General features: G+C 43.3%; 3 protein-coding genes across 3 annotated transcripts in view; 2 read left to right on the top strand and 1 right to left on the bottom strand.

Moving 5' to 3' along the window:
• Positions 1–1933: 1933 nt before the first annotated feature.
• Positions 1934–7617, top strand: LOC117966003 (G-protein coupled receptor 61-like). The gene is made up of 2 exons (XM_059005039.1): positions 1934–2248; positions 4600–7617. Exon 2 carries the CDS (start codon positions 4995–4997, stop codon positions 6369–6371), a length of 1377 nt encoding a protein of 458 aa, XP_058861022.1. The 5' UTR covers positions 1934–2248; positions 4600–4994; the 3' UTR covers positions 6372–7617.
• Positions 7618–9501: 1884 nt separating this feature from the next.
• On the bottom strand, positions 9502–10476 carry LOC117965962 (acrosin-like). Its single transcript, XM_059004557.1, has one exon. The coding sequence runs from the start codon at positions 10474–10476 to the stop codon at positions 9502–9504; it is 975 nt and encodes a 324-aa protein (XP_058860540.1).
• Positions 10477–12571: 2095 nt separating this feature from the next.
• The window catches only part of LOC117966022 (guanine nucleotide-binding protein G(i) subunit alpha-3), an 18690-nt gene continuing 13608 nt past the window's right edge, over positions 12572–17653 (top strand). Inside the window, exon 1 of the mRNA XM_059004559.1 lies at positions 12572–13207. Coding sequence (XP_058860542.1) covers positions 13090–13207 — 118 coding nt within the window. The 5' untranslated portion in view covers positions 12572–13089. The remainder of the gene's footprint in view (positions 13208–17653) is intronic.

Genomic DNA, 17653 nt, shown 5'->3' with positions numbered 1-17653 from the left:
ATCCCTCTGTGCTCTCAGAACTGCTGTCTTGCCAGTAACAGTGTCTCTAATTACTATGTATTTACATAGTAGCTACTTAGTCAATGCCTGTGTACTTACACATAATCACAATGTTATTATGCAGAGTTACAATGCACTTAATGTGTAAATCTTCCTGCATGATATAACCCTGTCCCTAACTCTGACCTGAGTTCTAACCCTAACCCTTTTCTGATACAATTGGGTACTTACATATATCATGCAACAGGATTTAATACATCAAGTGCATTGCAACTATACATGATAACATTGCAATTATGTGTAAGTGCATGTGTATTTACTAAGTGCTACTGTGCAAATACACAGTAATTAGAGACACCATGTAAAGTGTTACTGTCTTGCCCATCTTGATTGAAACTGAATTGCAACAGGGAGGCACACATTGCCTACAACAGTGCCCAGCACTGATTTATATATATATATATAAAGGGTGTTTAAGTGACTGTGTTTGCTCTGTGCTATTCTGATGTGAAAGTGACTGTTTTATCTGTTGTCATGGAAACAAAGGCATTTGAAAGCCCTGTGATTGGAGGATCATGGGGAGATTCAGCTATTTCTGTCCTCTCCTAACACCTGATTCGAGTTCTTACTGATAATGTCACACACACACACACACACACACCCCACGCACACACACACACACACACACACACATATGAGAGCTTAAATCATGACTGTTTACCAGCATAATTAACACTGTCATTCTTGTGCAGTATCATTTCTCAGTAATAACAATAATCACTGTGTGTGATTTCAAGGCACAGGTATACACACAGAATGCCACATTTTAAGCTAACGCATGCTGAAAGGGACAGTACTGTAGTGTTGCCCCTTTATCTTTTATGACAGTCCTTCGAATAGTTCTTATTGCAGTTGCTCGTATCTTTTATTTGTGCTTTCACTACAAGTTAAAGAGTTGCTCTTCAGTTCAGTCTGCCTGCCACAGACATGTGTGATATAGGCTGGAACATATGAAGTGTCTGTATATTAGTAAGCACAGGCAGGAAAGCCCAGCCAGTCTATCTGCATCTTCACAGACCTGGGCCTGGGGGGGAGGGGTGGGGGGTCTGTGCAGATCAGTAACGACCACGATCACTTTCAAATCACCCCCAGCAGGGGGCGCTGCTGGACAGGCTGGCATCACAAGCCCTATCTACGGTTTATTTGTTGATGTATTGACATTGCAATGCTCCATATACTTGATGAATTAAATCCTATCCCTGCAGGCTGCAGGTGGTCGGTGGCGGAAGGATCGCGCAGAGTGACATTGTGGCAAGCAGGTTCCAAAGGGTGTGCTTGTGTCTCTAACTGAACCTCTCAGAAACAAGCTGATGAGCAAGCTGCTGTCCGGTATGAGCGCGGAATAAAGTAAGCAGCCGGACCGCAAGGAATGGTGCAGTGTAAAGTTACACAGTGTAATAAAACGCTGAACACGGCCGTCATTGAAATAACCAGGTCACCTTTAAAATGCGGTGATTTGATTCACGTCAGCTGGCCCCCCATCATTAGGACACCCCCCCGCCTGCGATGGCCTAATACTTATAAAATAATACTTATCTTTTTTGCTTATTTTTTCATCCAGAGATTAAACACCACTTGAGCAATGGTGTGCTTTAATTCAGTATGATGTGGTTTTTTTTCCACAGAAGCATAAAATCGTCTTTCATCACAAGGTGTGTCTACACAAGTTGCAGAACAAAAAAAACATGAGGCAGCCGCGTCACAAGGCTGTTTATTATATGCTGAGAAGCTTCAACGGGTGAGATGTCCACAGTATATAAGGCCGTGGGTAGTTAGCTGTTAACTGGCCTTATAGCTACAGAAAGGACAAGTTGTACCATCAGCACCGTGGACTGCAGCTTCCCCCTGGAAAGAGAGGCTAGAGAACGTTTTGAAATACAGAACCCAACTCAAACCCTCTTTAGAAACAGCGTGCGAAGGAGTCACGGATATCGAACCTTGTTCAATTGAATAAAAGCATTTCTGAGAAAGCATCCCTTGCACATCTGTGTTCCAGATGCGCTGGGTGAGGAGTAACGCGCTGGGCATTAGGACCCAGAGGAATGCGTGGGGTGGGTGCCGCTGCCTGCCTGTCACCCTTCTCTGCAGTGTCTCGATGCATTAGATTCAGGGGAGGAAGCTCTCATCAGCTGCACCTCGACCGTCTCAGTCATCCAGGACAATAAAAAGCACACACGCAACAACCAAGGTACGGACAGCTCCATATACAAATATATATATATATACCAGGGGGTCTGCCATGTGTCTTCTGCACTGTTTCAGAACATACCGGCTACACTACCAGCAGTACAGGACCAGTATCTTCGTATGGTATTTAACCAGGTTCTACCTTAGCCGGGGTTTGATACTTAGTAAGCAAATGGTAATAAGGTTTAAGGCTATGGGTCCAGAAGAAAAGATGAAAAATAATAATAATGATAATAATAAATAAATTGGAAAAACAGGAGAATCAAATAAAATATGGGTCTGGTCTGATCGGATGTGATTGAAAGCATCGGTGGTCGTGTGAGAAAGTGGGATTAATGAATGCTCTCTGTGTTTTAATTGATGCGATGCTGTCTGTAGGTTGAAACAGGCACTGGTACTGAACGTTAAATGGACTTGCATGTGTGTCTGAAGGCATGTTTCTATTAGGGTTTGCCTTGATCTTAGATAGCCCCCTTTCCTATAGGCTATTTCAATTGTGTTCCACATTAAAGAGTGGAGGGGGGGGGACGACGAAGGGTAGGGGGCTCCTAGACCCCTGAATGCACTGGGGGGAGCATTGGTCTCCATTGTAAGGACTCACCTCAGAGCCTCCCTCCCAGAGAGGAGAGCTTGAAGCTGGGAGGCCTTGTTGGGAAGCCTCCTTGGAAGGAGGTAGGGTTGGAGGCGATCCAGAGCACAGTTTATCTCTAGTGTAGGGTTCGGTTCTCTACAGTGGTGTTGTACTGTCTAATGTAGGGCAAGGATGAATGCATTGTGGGTAGGAATGGTTAGACCTGCATTTTAGAATCTAAAAGTCGAGTTATGTCAACAACCCTGATGGTGTGCCTCTTTCAAGATTACAGAGCAGGGTTTTTAATAATTAAAACAAAAAAAAAAAGCATGGTTTTCAGTAAGGTGTTCTTGAGTGTTGCTGGCATCTTTGGTCTAGGAATCTGACGTCAGACGTTTAAAAAAAAAAATCTTTAAATGTTGAAGAAAGAGAATTATTAATTATTTTATTGACCTTTTAAGTTTAGAGAAAAGGACAGGATTTGTTTTGCGCAGTTACTGGCAACAACGGAAACATTAGTTTTGGTTCCAGTAAAAATCCTGCTGGTAGCAACATCAGTCTTCTTCTGATAAGGCGAAATATGTAAAAAAACAAAACAAAAAACAGTGTATGGCTTTTATAGATTGACATGAAAGAAAAGAAGTTCTCAAAAAGAAAACCCAGCTGGATTCGGGGGACTGTTGTTCTTCAAACCCACCGAAGTAGAACTCTATCGAACACAGACCTGGACGTCTGAACGGCAGTACGAACTTCATGATCAGCTGTTACTTCACAATCTTCTCTGATCTTTTAAAAGTTTTGCTCGCTCAGCCGTTTGCCACTCGGTTTCCCTTATTTTGAAATCACGCTGTTGACGCTCTGCTGTGGGAGTTTGCCATGGGAGCATGCTGGCACGCTAACTGGTAATACTGGTTTTAGAAAAGTCATCACTGAATAACATTCAGAAACCCTCACTGGGAAAACACATAATTAATTGGGATTAGTTCTGAGGCTGTGAGATCTTTAATCAGCATTGTATTCATTTTTAATTACAGAGACTCTATCCTTCTAGCGACCTTAAAGAACGACACATACTGCAATAAAGATAATTGCATGACAGCAAATCAGATTTCCACGAGCATCAATGATGTTTGAGCCAGTTTTTGACTTAATCCCTGTTGAAACCACAGACATCCAGTGTGTCCATCGCCACTATCATTAGAGCAGAGATCACATATAAATATGAGACACTATTTATCGAAGCCAAGGTCATTGATCAGGAGCAACCCCCCCCCCCATATGGTGCATTCATATCTTTGGCAGCACACTGTAGCACACTGCTTCCTTGTTTGATACGGAGGCGTGAATCTCTTTAGTAAGTGCGTAGACTTATTTAGGAGGAGGCTAATGATTTCTATCGTCAGCTACCTGGTATGCAGTTGCATCTATGTAGGCATGTGGGCATTTTAATTGCCATCCCTGTTGAATCTGTTGTAATATGTCTTCGCTGTGCTTTACCAGGCAAAGCTGAGGCAAAGCTAAAGGTATGTACATGTGACCATAGCTGGACACAAAGGTGTGTTTATTAGAATGGCTAGAAGGAAATGTGTCAATCACAACTGTGTGAGGGCGCTGAGATAACCGCACAGCTGGTTAACCAATCATATCGCTGCTAGGGTTAAAGGTAAATGGCTGTGTACTGTTGGATCGCTTATTGCTGTGTAGCTACAAACGTGACAGCTGACGAACTTAAAGCTTCATTTGTTTTTTTAAAAGCACCTGCTTTTTTGCTTTTATTCCAGGTGTTTTTCTGATCCGGAAAGAAACGAACAGACGAGACAGACGTGAGTTGGCAAAGATGACCTAAGATTATCAGAGGACATCGCCCCAGCCAACAGGGTCAGCCGCCCGCACAGGCTCTGCAGCTCCACGGGCATCCTCAGGGAACCAGCCAACCTCCACCCAAAACCAGGACCTGGACGCAACTATGAAGGACGAGTCGAGGAACCTGTTTGGGCGAACAGACTTCCGCTCCTCCTGAAAGTGTCCTTCTCGTAGCGATGTCCCTCGACGCCCTGGGTTGCCTTCTTCAGGGATTGAGAACTCCAGAGCAGCACTGAGCATCGCCCCCGGCTGGAAGGAGGATGGGTGATGGATCTGTGAGTCTCAGTGTTGCATCGCTGCCTTCGTCACGTCGATGGAGCTTCCAGCTTCGAACGCGTCACAGGCCATCGGGAATGCCTCTGAGCTGGACTTGTATCTCCAGACCTCCCAGCAGCTCTCGGCACGCCCCGGCAACTCCTCCCTGCCCTCCCAGGAAGGTGGCGTGGTCTCCGAGTCCATAGCTCTCTTCTTCATGCTGCTCATTGACTTGGTGGCCGTGGTGGGCAACATTGCGGTGATGACCGTCATCGCCAAGACCCCGCAGCTGAGGAAGTTTGTCTTCGTGTTCCACCTGTGCCTGGTGGACCTTCTGGCTGCACTGATTCTGATGCCCCTGGGGATGCTCTCCAGCTCCGCCCTGTTTGAACGAGCCTTCTTCAGCGAGACCCTGTGCAGGGGCTACCTCTTTCTGAGCGTCTGCTTCATCAGCGTGGTCATCCTGTCCATCTCCGCCATCAACATTGAGCGCTACTACTACGTCGTGCACCCCATGCGCTACGAGGTCAAGATGACCGTCAGCCTGGTGGTCTCTGTGCTGGTCTGCGTCTGGATCAAAGCCATTGTTATGTCCGTAGTCCCTCTGCTGGGCTGGAGCTCCCAAGGATCCTTGCAGGTCAACGGGCATTGCTCACTGCAGTGGAACGGAGGGAACCGGAAGCTCTTTATCGTGTTTTTCAGCCTCTTCTATTTCCTCTGCCCGGTTCTCATTATCTTGGTGGTGTACTGCAGCATGTTTAAAGTAGCCAGGGTGGCTGCCATGCACCACGGACCCCTCCCGACGTGGATGGACACTCCCCGTCAGAGATCCGAGTCCCTCAGTAGCAGGTCGACCATGGTCACCGGCTCTGAGGCGGCAAGGACCACCCCCCAGCGGGCGTTCGGAGGGGGCAAGGCAGCTGTGATCCTGGCGGCCGTGGGGGGCCAGTTCCTCTTCTGCTGGCTGCCCTACTTCTCCTTCCACCTCTACTCCGCCCTGGCCACGGCCGAACCAGCTCCGGCCGCCCAGCTGGAGAACGTCGTCACCTGGATCGGCTTCTTCTGCTTCACCTCCAACCCGTTCTTCTACGGCTGCCTGAACCGGCAGATCCGCGGGGAGCTCAGCAAGCTCCTCACCTGCTTCTTCAAGCGCTCCCCGGAGGAGGACAGGCTGCCCAGCAGGGAAGCCTCCATCGAGGAGAACTTCCTCCAGTTTCTGCAAGGCACCGGCTGCAACCTGGAGAACGGCAACCCCAACAGCACCTCCAGCCCCAAGCGGGACCCTCAGCAGCAGCAGATACCTATTGATTTCAGGATACCAGGACAGATCGTGGAGGAAACCTCAGAGTTCATGGATCAGCACCCTCTCAACAGTGACCTAACCATATCGGACAACTGCATAAGAACCATGCCTTCTGCTAAGCCAGAGGTGTAACACTAATAACAGGAATAATAATATGAATTATAATAATTGTAACGATGGCTTTCTCTGGTGACTTTATTACTCTTTAAAATAATGACCGCTAAGCTAATCCATTTGAGTGTGAAGTCGCGTGGAGGAGCACTTATTTTACTGAGATATTCCACGTTAGTCAGCATTTTTCTTTCCCTTTTATATAAGTCGGAAATGCACATGGAGTTTTCCGTATGTGCTTTTCAGATGCTGTTCCTACTCGGGGATAATAGGGAGGGGTGTGTGTGTGTGTGTGTAAATATTTTAACGTAATATTTATTTATGAATTGATTTTATTTATTAGTTTCATTGATTTGTTCCTAGACTTTTTGAATCTTTTTTTTATAAACATTGAGGTATAAATATTGTTACTGTGTGTCTAGAATGGCTGCACAATGACGCTGATGGCTTTTTGGTGAAACAATTGGCTAAGAAACTGCATGGGCAGAGTTTGCAGCTCCGCGGTTAGCTGGGAGTAAGCAGGGATGTGTGGTGTACAGTCATTGAAACTGTAACCCAAGCTATTGAGATGGGGTTTAGAATTCTACTGATTCCAATGGAATTCTCCCATTGATCACATTCTAACATATAAATAATATACTGAACTCAATATGTTTACTGTACAGTGTAGACATTTCAAGCTGGCCATCGCCCTGACCATACAACGATGCACCAAACGCAGTTTCTCAGTACAATGTTTATTGTCAGGTTCTCTAGGTCTGGTTGTGAAAGATGCCAATTTTTGGCTCATTTGGTTGGCGGAACAGTTGTTGGAAAAGTCAAATCACGGTTTAGCATCAAAGCTTATTTTTCTAGGACATAACCATCAATTGACGCAATTAATTGACATGTTTTTTAAAACAAAAAGTCTTCAAAAGAAGATCCAACGGCAAACATGTCGATGTTTGTCGTTGAATTTACCGCGTTTCTTTTAGTATTTCCAGATGCTTTATAGTTCTGAAGGATCTTTCATTATTTTACATGAAGCACAAGCCAAAACAATGTGTCTTTCCCTCTGCTGCCCTATATACCTTACCACAGTGTCTCTGTGCCTCTGTTTCATACACACTGTTATCCTGTGCGGGTCACACTAGGTGAAATATTTTAACAGCTAGAATGTGGAAAAGTGTATGTCAGGCCTTTTAGGTTTGTATTTTAATAATGATACTGTACTGCAGAATTTAAAAGCGAGCTAAAAAAAAATAAAGAAAAAATCAATAAAACATTATATCTTGAACTGTTATTTATAGACCTAGCTGTTCACTGTTTTTTTTTGTACAGATGAAAAGTGGTTTTCATGTTTGTATGGTTTTCATTTGAGACCAATATAGTGAATGGACAACAGGTAAATGATGTATTAGCTATGACCCTTAACGACATGATGGTGAACAGGCAGGTGTTTGAAACCCTGACTGCCCAACGCTGGTCCTGCGTTCCCCTGTTTATTTGTTCTTGTTCAGCGAGGCGATGTGCTGGTACCTGAGCAATGCTGTCACCTATAAGCAGTTCAATTTCCATCGCCTCCCTTCTTTCTAGTTTGATGACGAGAGGAAAGGGAACGATTGCTTTCTGACTCACGGCTTTGATGTCCCACCATGAAGAGCCCCCTCCCCCTCTGCTCCCCCCCCCCCCCCATGAGAGCGGAGAGGGTGGGGGGTTCAAAGCCTGACCTTTCAGTGGCTCTTTTGCTTTGCTGATGTTCGATTCTGCCAGCATTTCGATTTCTTTTTGGTTTAACCTTTCCCACTCCTGCACTGATATGGAGAAATGTCAGTTGCTTACAGTTTTAAAACTGCCGCTGTCAAAAGGTTCTAACGTTCTTTATAAATTACAAATACGCATCTTATAAAACAAATAGGTTTGTCACACTAATGCATCGAATGGTATCACTGCAATCAGATGATCCCAGCATTCTGCAACACAGGGAGGCAGAGTGGGGAGCTGCTATTTATAATGTACTGGCACATTATAAATCATGCATGAGACATAACCAATCGCTGTTGAGGGTCTGTCAGAACTCTGGTTCATTTCACAGCCTGTGTATAAGCGTGCATCCTGTGCAAAGAACATGCTGTACGGCACAGACCTGCAGTTGAAAAACAGCACCTTGTTATGCAATAGTAGCTTTTGATTGCAAAGTTAATATGCTGTGTGTAGGGTGTCTAAGAAATCATTTTGCACAGTGTGATGATCAGCCACAACCTCTCACCCACACGTCACGAGATCTCTCACGCCCTACGCCCAACGCATCCACTTACAGTGTGCACAGAGCAGCACGAAGCCACTTGCTGCATGTCGCAAGATGTTTGATATTTTCTTTTGTTATATTCCATTATCTTCACTGTCCTTCTGCAGTGTTGCATTACAGAGTTGTGTCCTGAATGCTGCATTATAATAAAGTTTATCACACTAATAGATACAGCCGTATGCTTTTGCCCAGCATGGGCAATATAAAGGCGTATTCTATATTTTGCAGTGCTGTCTGAAGAGTATCTAAAGCTGCACACCCAGTGTAAGCATGACCTCTTTGAAAGGCCTCGTTGGGTTCCACGGTTTCCACGGTAACCTGTTCTTTTATGACATTTTGCCGGTTGGGGGTGGGGCTCCTGTACGAGAGGTTTTCACTCAATCACAATGTATATTCAGTAATGTATCTGAAGTACAGCCAAGTATTCTCCCGTGACATCCTGTTACCTTTACAAGTTGACAGTAAGATAAAGGGATGCATCTTTGACCCCCACATGCTGACCATGTTTTAGGGACACTATGGAAAACATGAGAAATGGGAGAACTGAAATTGGGATGATGGCACCACGTACTGACCCTGTTAAATTCAAAATGCAATTACAGTTAATGCAAAAATATATATATTTCCAATTGACACAATCATTGCATTCAACTCCACGTTTATTCATAAACTTTATTCTGACTCCTCCAGGAAGGAGTATAATCAAAGAGAAACAGAGAGAAGATGCTCTTTTTACTCTGCTGTGCTGTATTTCCATGTGTGTTGCTTTTCTCTTTCTCATACAAAGCAATGGCGGTAAAGGCGCCTCCCTCGACACGCGATCCCGGAGACAGAGAGAGAGATACCGTTCCACTGTCTTTCTTTTTATCCAATCAGAAGAACCGGGATGAAGGAGCTCAGGTTGAGAAGCAGGGTCCCGAAGACGCCACATCCACTGCGGATCCGTGCCTTGGAGGAAAGCATTCTGGTTCTGATTTCTGATTCGGAGCCAAACTCTTTCAGATCGGATCCTCTCCTGCTTTCTTCCATGGTCATCCTCACCCAGTCCAGGTTGTGCTTGGTGGAAGTATAGATGACGGGCCTCTTGGGCAGATTGCAGCCCGTTCCCCAGCTCATGATCCCGATCAGGATCCAGCGTTCGGAATTGGGCAGGAGGCACACCAAGGGGCCCCCGCCGTCCCCTTGGCACTGGCCCGCCCAGCCGGCGCAGAAGTTGCCCTCGTCGACCGTGCCGTTGTACCAGTCGGACTGGTTGCAGGTCTTGCTAGGGATCAGGCGGGTGGGTGCCTGGCGGAGGACTCTGGGTTCGTCCGCCTTGCCCCCATTGACGAAGCGCCAGCCCGTCACGTGGCAGGACACCCACTCCTCCGGAGCGAAGGTGCTGTTGTCTGGGAAGCACACAGGCCTGACATAGTCCCCGAACTCCATGGGCTCCCTCATCTGCAGCATGGCGATGTCGTGCTTCCCCTTGGCGGGGTCGAAGCGCTCGTCCACGAAGATGTTTTTTGGGCTCTTGTACACCGTCCACTCTTTGGGTTTATCCAGCTGGTGGACCCCAAGGCCCACTTTGATCGTCCCGGGCTCCTCGATGTTCCTCGGTTTGAAGCAGTGGGCTGCCGTGATGACCCAGTACTTGTTCAGGATGGAGCCCCCGCAGAACAGCTCCAAGTCGGACGTCTTCAGGAGGGAGACTTGCCAAGGCCATGCCCCGACCTTGGCCTGAAGGCCCCCCTCCATCTTCTCTCCCACTTGCAGGCCTTCCTTCTGCGTCCCGCACTTTATCAAGTCTTCAGCCAATGACTGTGCCAGGAAAAAGATGCTAAAAACTAGGAGCTTCATTCCGTAGACAGACCCTAGAATCTGCCAGTCATCTGCAGTTCATTACTGTAGCAGAACCAAGCTCCTGAGCAGGTAAAAAGTGAGATAAAAACCAGACAAGCCAACAGGTGCAGTGGGAGGGGGGCGGGGCAGTGTTAGGCATTGTGATGTCATCAGTTGAGGGATGATGCCAGTAGGATCCTGTGAGGTGATGCCAGGGATGACTGTGACATCATCACTCAGCGGTTTTCACTTCGCTTAACACACTGTCCCTTTCAACATTTAGCTGAGTGTACTATACATGTGTGTGTGTGTGGGAGTTCATACTTGTGTACTGTATGTGTGTGTGCAAGCGGGGTTAAGGGGATTATGGGGTGTAGGTTTCCACACAAGGGTTGCATTAAAGAAAGCTGCCTCGTCAGCCAAAAAGGTCACGCCACAGGATTAAGCAGCCCTGCCTGCCTGCCTGCTTGAGAGAGACAATGAACTGAGTGGCACTGCTGAAATGGGAGGGGCTTGTCTCTGCTAAAATACAGAGCCCTGCATGTCCCCAAAGCACAGGAGCTTTCTCAAGACAGGGAGCACTTTCATTTCAAAGGAATTTTCCACAGATCACTACCAGCATGGCAATAAACACACACACGCACGCACGCATGCACGCACGTACGCACTGAGGCTAAGTTTACCAAACCACTTCTAGGTTGTGGATGTTGAAATGTTAGCAAACACTTTTTTTTTGTATATATTAATTTAGGCAAGGTAATCCACAATTAGTGCTAAACAGGGTCTGTGAAACCAGCCATAAACTCAAACTGAATTGTATTGTCACTGCAATTGGCAGCTTGGTGCAGCATTGCAGCAGCGAGAGACACATTCTAGAATGAGAAACTTTCCTCCAGAGATACAAGAATAGAGAAGGGAGGTGAAACACTTACTGCAAATAGAGCAGCTACTGCAGGCTCATAGAGGAAGCTGGGTGCTTTATTAAAACATGGAACCTCTTATTTAAATATCTATCTATCTATCTATCTATCTATCTATCTATCTATCTAGCTGTCTATCTGTCTATCTATCTATCTATATATATATATATATATATATATATATATATATATATATATATATATATATATATATATATATAAATGTAAGCAAAATAAGTTTCTGTGTTTTTCTACATAAAGAATTCCCTATATTTGTTTGTCACACTGCTGTCGTACAGCCCTGTTTAGAATCATTATAAGTAAAATAATTATTTAACGATGTCAATATAAATAATGTTACAAGAATGAGGGATGTATTCTAAAAAAAAAAGGAAAAGGCACACTAATTCAGGGTAATTTACTGACTCACAGAGGCCACAGTGGGAACCACTAATGCTCAGCAGAAGTGCTAATTGAGTGAGGGCAGTGTGAACCCCCATCTCTCCCCTATTCATTAGCCCTTGAGTGATGCCAGTTTTAATGACACATCACAGCTGAGATTGCATGTCTGTAGTTGTCTGTTTATAATACTTGCATTAGGTTAGATTTACACACAAAAAAAAGCAATGCATACTGAATTTTGAAAATCTTAGTAATTGTGAAATGCAAATCGCACCAGGTAGTTTCTTTGAAAGGAGTACGCATCGACGCAATTCGATTCTTTACCTGCTCCCTGCTCCCTCTCCCTCTCCCTCTCCCTCTCCCTCTCTCTCTCTCTCTATGTTATGACAGTACTGTGCAGTGTACTTTTAAGAACAGCCAGGAGGGGGAGCCCCAATTCTTTTTACTGCGATCGAATAACAACAGAAGCTTCACGTGCTCCTGAGTGATCAGCAGTTTGAGGAAAAACAGTGGATTCGAATTTTAATTTAATCTGCGTCATTAGTGGTGTTTTTTTAACCCACATTGAGTAATAAGAGGCAGGGAAGTAAACTGCCCAGTTATTTTGTAATAATTTAAACATTTTGTGTACATCAAAAAAAAAAAAGTCAGTTTTTGTAAATTGCAGTTATTCTTCCTTTCACACACACACACACACACACACGTATTTTGCATTACAATTACAGAGTAAACGTACCGCATACCAAAAAACTACATCTCCCATACTCCCCCGCTTCCTCCATCCGGGTTCTGCGCACTGCCGATGCCTTCATTTGCATACAATTTGATTTTTTTGTTCTGCTTCCAAACAGCAACGGAAACGGTGTGGGACCGTAACACAAAAAAACAGTTATCAAAGCACAAGAATTAAAAATCCGTCTGGGAGGACGGGTTTCGAATCGAAGTGAGACCGGGGGGGAAAGCGCCGATATCATTCGTCTACATTTTTGGCGTTTCTTTTTTGTGACCAATTTTTGGTTGTGTTTATTTTTTTAATGCTCTATTTTTTAGTTGAAAAGGGGAAGGGGTAACGCCTGGTTTAGTAGTTGTGTATTATTACAGAGACTCGCAAAACGACATTTAATTGTCATTTATATAATTAGTGACTAACTTGAATCGTTTTTGTTTTTTTAAATGCACGTCTTATTTTCCATGTGAGCGACCAACGCCTCTTCCGCCCTGAATGCTTTTTTTTTCTGAAGAGCAATTGTTTTGTGCCGTGCGTTTGATTTTTATATCGAGTCTCTCGTATTTTTAATTAAAAAACAAAATGGGTTGCACGCTGAGCGTCGAAGACAAGGCGGCGGCGGAGAGGAGCAAGATGATTGACAAGAATTTGAGAGAAGACGGCGAGAAAGCGTCTCGGGAGGTGAAACTTTTGTTGCTGGGTAAGTCGTGCAAGATTACATTGTCTAACTCACCAACAACCCGGTCTACTGCATATGTTATTAAGCTACATACCCGGGACCCCGTGTGATTTATGCCAGCGATTTATTTACACCCGGTTGGAATTCAATCAGAATTTCCCTCCTGGCTCGGTGAAACTTTTTAAGATGTATAACATTTTTACAAAACTTTCAAGCCTTACAGTTTGAGTGTACTGGTCTCTCTGATTAGTAGTACTCTACCAGCTACACTATTATTATTATTATTATTATTATTATTATTATTATTATTGGAGTTGAATATCTCTCGAAGCATACACGATAGACTGCTGTCGGAGAATTAACCCTTCAGCTAAATAAATCTAGATCGGCTGTACTTGGTTCCCTCCGCAGAACAATGTTCTTCGTTGGCTGATAAATTAAATCGTTCTCTGCTAGCGCTTTGTTAAATGGAGAGCCAAACGTTGGCATTTTCTCCCTTGAGATCCAAACCGCACTTTCTTAAATATTTTGATTTTGCGTTTTGTTTCTGTGCTTGTCGCGGTGCCGTTAAAACAAAACAAAAAATAACTGAACGTGGGCCAGAGGGCCGAAAAAAGTTAGTGCTAGGGAACGCAAAATCCGAATTTGATTCGTAACCTTTTGAAATAAAGTAACGATAAATGAAAGCGTTTGTAGTTTGAATTTCTAAACTGTACATCTCTGCACTTATTGCGTAAACCCCCTTAGTATATTATTGTAGTCAGCTGATGCTTTTAAATTTATTTTTTTTAATAGTAACACACACTTTTTCGACCATTTCTCTCCAGATTACCGGAGGGGTGTTAGTAGTACTGTAGTGTACCCCGCCCCTGAGCCCCCCCCCCAGCACATTTTATACACAAACAGCTCCTTTTATTTATTCAGATTTATTCCCATCACGCTATCCCCTCTCACAAGATGAACATTTCATTAAATCCCTGAAAAGAAGATTCAGCAACTTTACTTTCAAATAATATAGGCATTTAGACAAAAAATACACTTGCTAAATTTAACACAGATAAAGGCGTCTGCCTAACAAATAACTTGTTTTTAAATGTAATTTAACATTTACTGGAAAGTTTTTTTCGTTTGTGTGTTTTTTATTAACAAATGTTTAGTTGCCAGAATAGATGCACCCTTTTTTTACACTGTAGATTTGTACATTTTAATCTCTTCAGATGTTTGCATTTTCATAAACAATTTAAATACCTCCAGTGATCTTTCACGAGTCATTTGTTTAGGTGACAGTCTTGCCTGGTGTGTCTGTGCAGCAGTGTGCAAGACAATTTGTTTGCAGGAATCACTGAATAGTGCCATTGTTACACACTTTGTAACACTCTGTACTTATCTGAGCTCCAGAGTCAATGCAAATAACCAAGTTTGCATTTTACACAGTATGGCAGAAAACGTTTTGTCAGAATACGTCACAGTTCACAATGTGATTATTAAAAAACACAGGTATTTATTTTTTAGAATGAGCACACTTTATTTGAATATTTAATGTTACTTCCTGGTGATATGCCAGGGTTTGTTTAACTTTGCATTTGTTTGTTTTTTTGCCAGTTTCTATGATGTGGTTCATTCATGCTTTGAGCACGTCCTCTGTGCATTCACTGTCTCTGTCCTCACAGTAATTGTCTTTGAATCTATAATTGATGGGGCTGGCAGCACAGCATTGTTACAGAATGCTGGCATGATAGGGTAGATGTGAACATCACCACGTCATCCTTCTTAAACCAGCTTTATATACCATGCTATTCATTTCCTGTGCTGGGTAGAGGTTTAGATTATTGAAGCAAACCCAGATCAGACAGTTCTGAATAATCTACAGCACACCTGAGCCAGAATAAGAAATGTTATTGAACACTGTGCTCTGATTGGAGTAACGATCCAATTAAGACAAGTACATTGTACCGTCGGTTCATTTAGTATTTAACATGCATAATTTTTTTTTTTTTTTAAAGCACTGAAGTGAATGAGCATTATTTTGTATTTCAGTCACTTTTTATGATGTCACATTTATGGTATTATAGTTGTGAATTTCAGTTGAAGTGGTGGATTTACTTCCTGGCTGTCCAGCAGCTGTAATTATTTATTATTATTATTATTATTATTATTATTATTATTATTATTATTATTATTTTGTTGGGATACACAGACACAAATCAATCTGCTTCCTTTAACAGGACACAGCAGCAGTAAAAATTCTTTGTAATCCAGGAAGTGATGTAGCAGCGTTTCCTAATTGTTAAATGCCAGCTTTATATATTTAAAAAAAAAAAAAAAAAAAACCACATTGGGTGCGCCAACACTTAAAGATTTGCCTCCAGTGTGTCATCCAGAGATCAGTCTCCAATCTCGCACTGAGTGCTCTCCTTAAACCATCATAACTGATACCATCAAACGAGCACACGTTCCATCAAGCCATTGAGTTTAAAGACATGTTAACATGAACGGCGATCCTCTAGCCCTGCCCTTTCTGGTGGAGTGGAGACACAGATGCTCGTGTGAATTAAGAGCTGTTTTATCCAGCATGGTTTACTTATTGGAGTCTGGTTCAGGTTCCCCAGAATACTACTTTTTTTACATCCTGTGTGTTTCTAAACACCATCAATCCTTTCCTGAACACCTTATAGACAGGGAAGCTGGAGTAAAGCGAGTCCAAACTGTTTGCTGATCAGGGTGTCGACATGAATAACAAGTAGGCTCTTCCTTTTATACACGTGAAACTCCGCATTGATAAAGCTAGTTTTAGAACGTGGGGTTTTAACTGTTTTATTGAGTTATGTGGTGAGAACGTAGCGTGTTTTAATCAACCATACTTGAACTCCTATTTTCATTATGTGCTAATTCTCCTGTCTCTGGTTGCTGTCAGCCTATTGGCATACTATATATTATTGTATTCAATAGCCTCTTCCTTGCATATAAAGCTTCTTTTGAAGATGTGGAGGCTGCTTTAGTAGGCAGGGTGTGCTGTTGCAAAACTGGCCTTTTTTTGTTACTGAGGCGTCATTTATTTTGTGTGCTTCTATTATAAATACCCACAGATCTGAACCAGCCATTGTTTTATATGTTTGTTTATTTCTCTGAAAGCTTATTTGTACTTTGTGATAGCTTTGTTGTATTGATCGGAAGATGTGTGAAGCTTCACAATGGTGGCTAGCTGTTAATAAAGCCCCAACTTCATTTCTTAAACATTTGTTCACATGATGTTCTTTACATTGAGTGGAAGCTGTGTGGTTTTAGGCCAGTTCCTCTTGTGTTCTGTAATGCCTTCCTGAAATGAAAGCTCTTCTCTTGCAATGTTTTCAGTTGTGTTTTTATCCAGGGCTCTCTGTGAGCTTCGTTATCGGGCCGCTGAATGTTCTGTGAAGAGTCTGGAGCTGTTCCAAACTACTTCTGGGCTTGAATCCAGTTTTGATACAATGAGTCAGCTACCAGTTTCTGAGCCGAACTGTCACCTTTCAATTCGACTTGTCTACTATTGGTGCTTCCTTTATTTTATACACGTTTTAGCGTTTCATAGCCTTCCTGCTGGAGTGAGTGCAGTGGATTTCTGAAACTCCTCCCTCCCTCGCTGCTCTTCCAGATGAGTTTATACCGCCATAGCTGAAGTGGTTGTGGTTTGAAATATTGAAGCTCCAGGAGTTTCTTTGAAGCAGTGTTATTTGATCATGCATGGCTGTCGAAGATGTGGCAGGCTTTTTCTTATGTTGCATTGAAGCAAAATGAAACCTTCTTCAAAGTTCAGGCAACTCATCAAAAAAAAGTACACTAGCGATTTGAGGGTTTATGTTTACACTTGGCAAATGCTAAAACTTTGAGCTGAAGACAGTCCGACGAAAGGCATGAAGTTACGGTTGACTGTGATGAAAGTGTGTCATGGTTTCAGCAGTTTGTTTTAGACATGAATTGTTTTCTGTCCTAAAGAGAAGTTGGAGAATTCTCCGCAGTTTACCTAAATGATCTCGCTCATGAAGCAAGGGACTGAATTGTTACTGTGCCTTATCACAATCTTTTTTTTTTGTTTCCTTAAGAAAGTACCCTTGATTGTGCTACATACTGCAATCTGCTTGTCAAACTTGGAAAAACAAAAGGCTGTGTTTGTGGTTAAGTCTGTGCCATTGGCAGTTGATAAAAATATTTGCTGTGTTTCCTTTTTAAGACGGATTTTGTGATCTGGTGATATGCGTGGTATTGGTACAGCTGCTGCTGTAAGACTGATAATAATGCATTAACGTGGTTGAATCTGATTCTGGTAGCTGGATTTCTACTGGACGTGTTGCATTTACTGCGTGTAACATGCATTCTGTGCTACAGTAATGTGCAGTCAGTCAACATTGTTTAAAACATATGGTAGAAAGAAAAAGTTAAATCCTTTCCGGGCATGCCTTTCTCTGACAGATGGTGGCTGATGTTTCTGAAACG

This window comes from Acipenser ruthenus, chromosome 30, assembly GCF_902713425.1.
Source record: "Acipenser ruthenus chromosome 30, fAciRut3.2 maternal haplotype, whole genome shotgun sequence".
NCBI classification, from domain to species: domain Eukaryota; kingdom Metazoa; phylum Chordata; class Actinopteri; order Acipenseriformes; family Acipenseridae; genus Acipenser; species Acipenser ruthenus.
The sequence above is the reverse complement of the archived record's forward strand: the minus strand, read 5'-3'. Positions and strand labels throughout refer to the sequence as shown.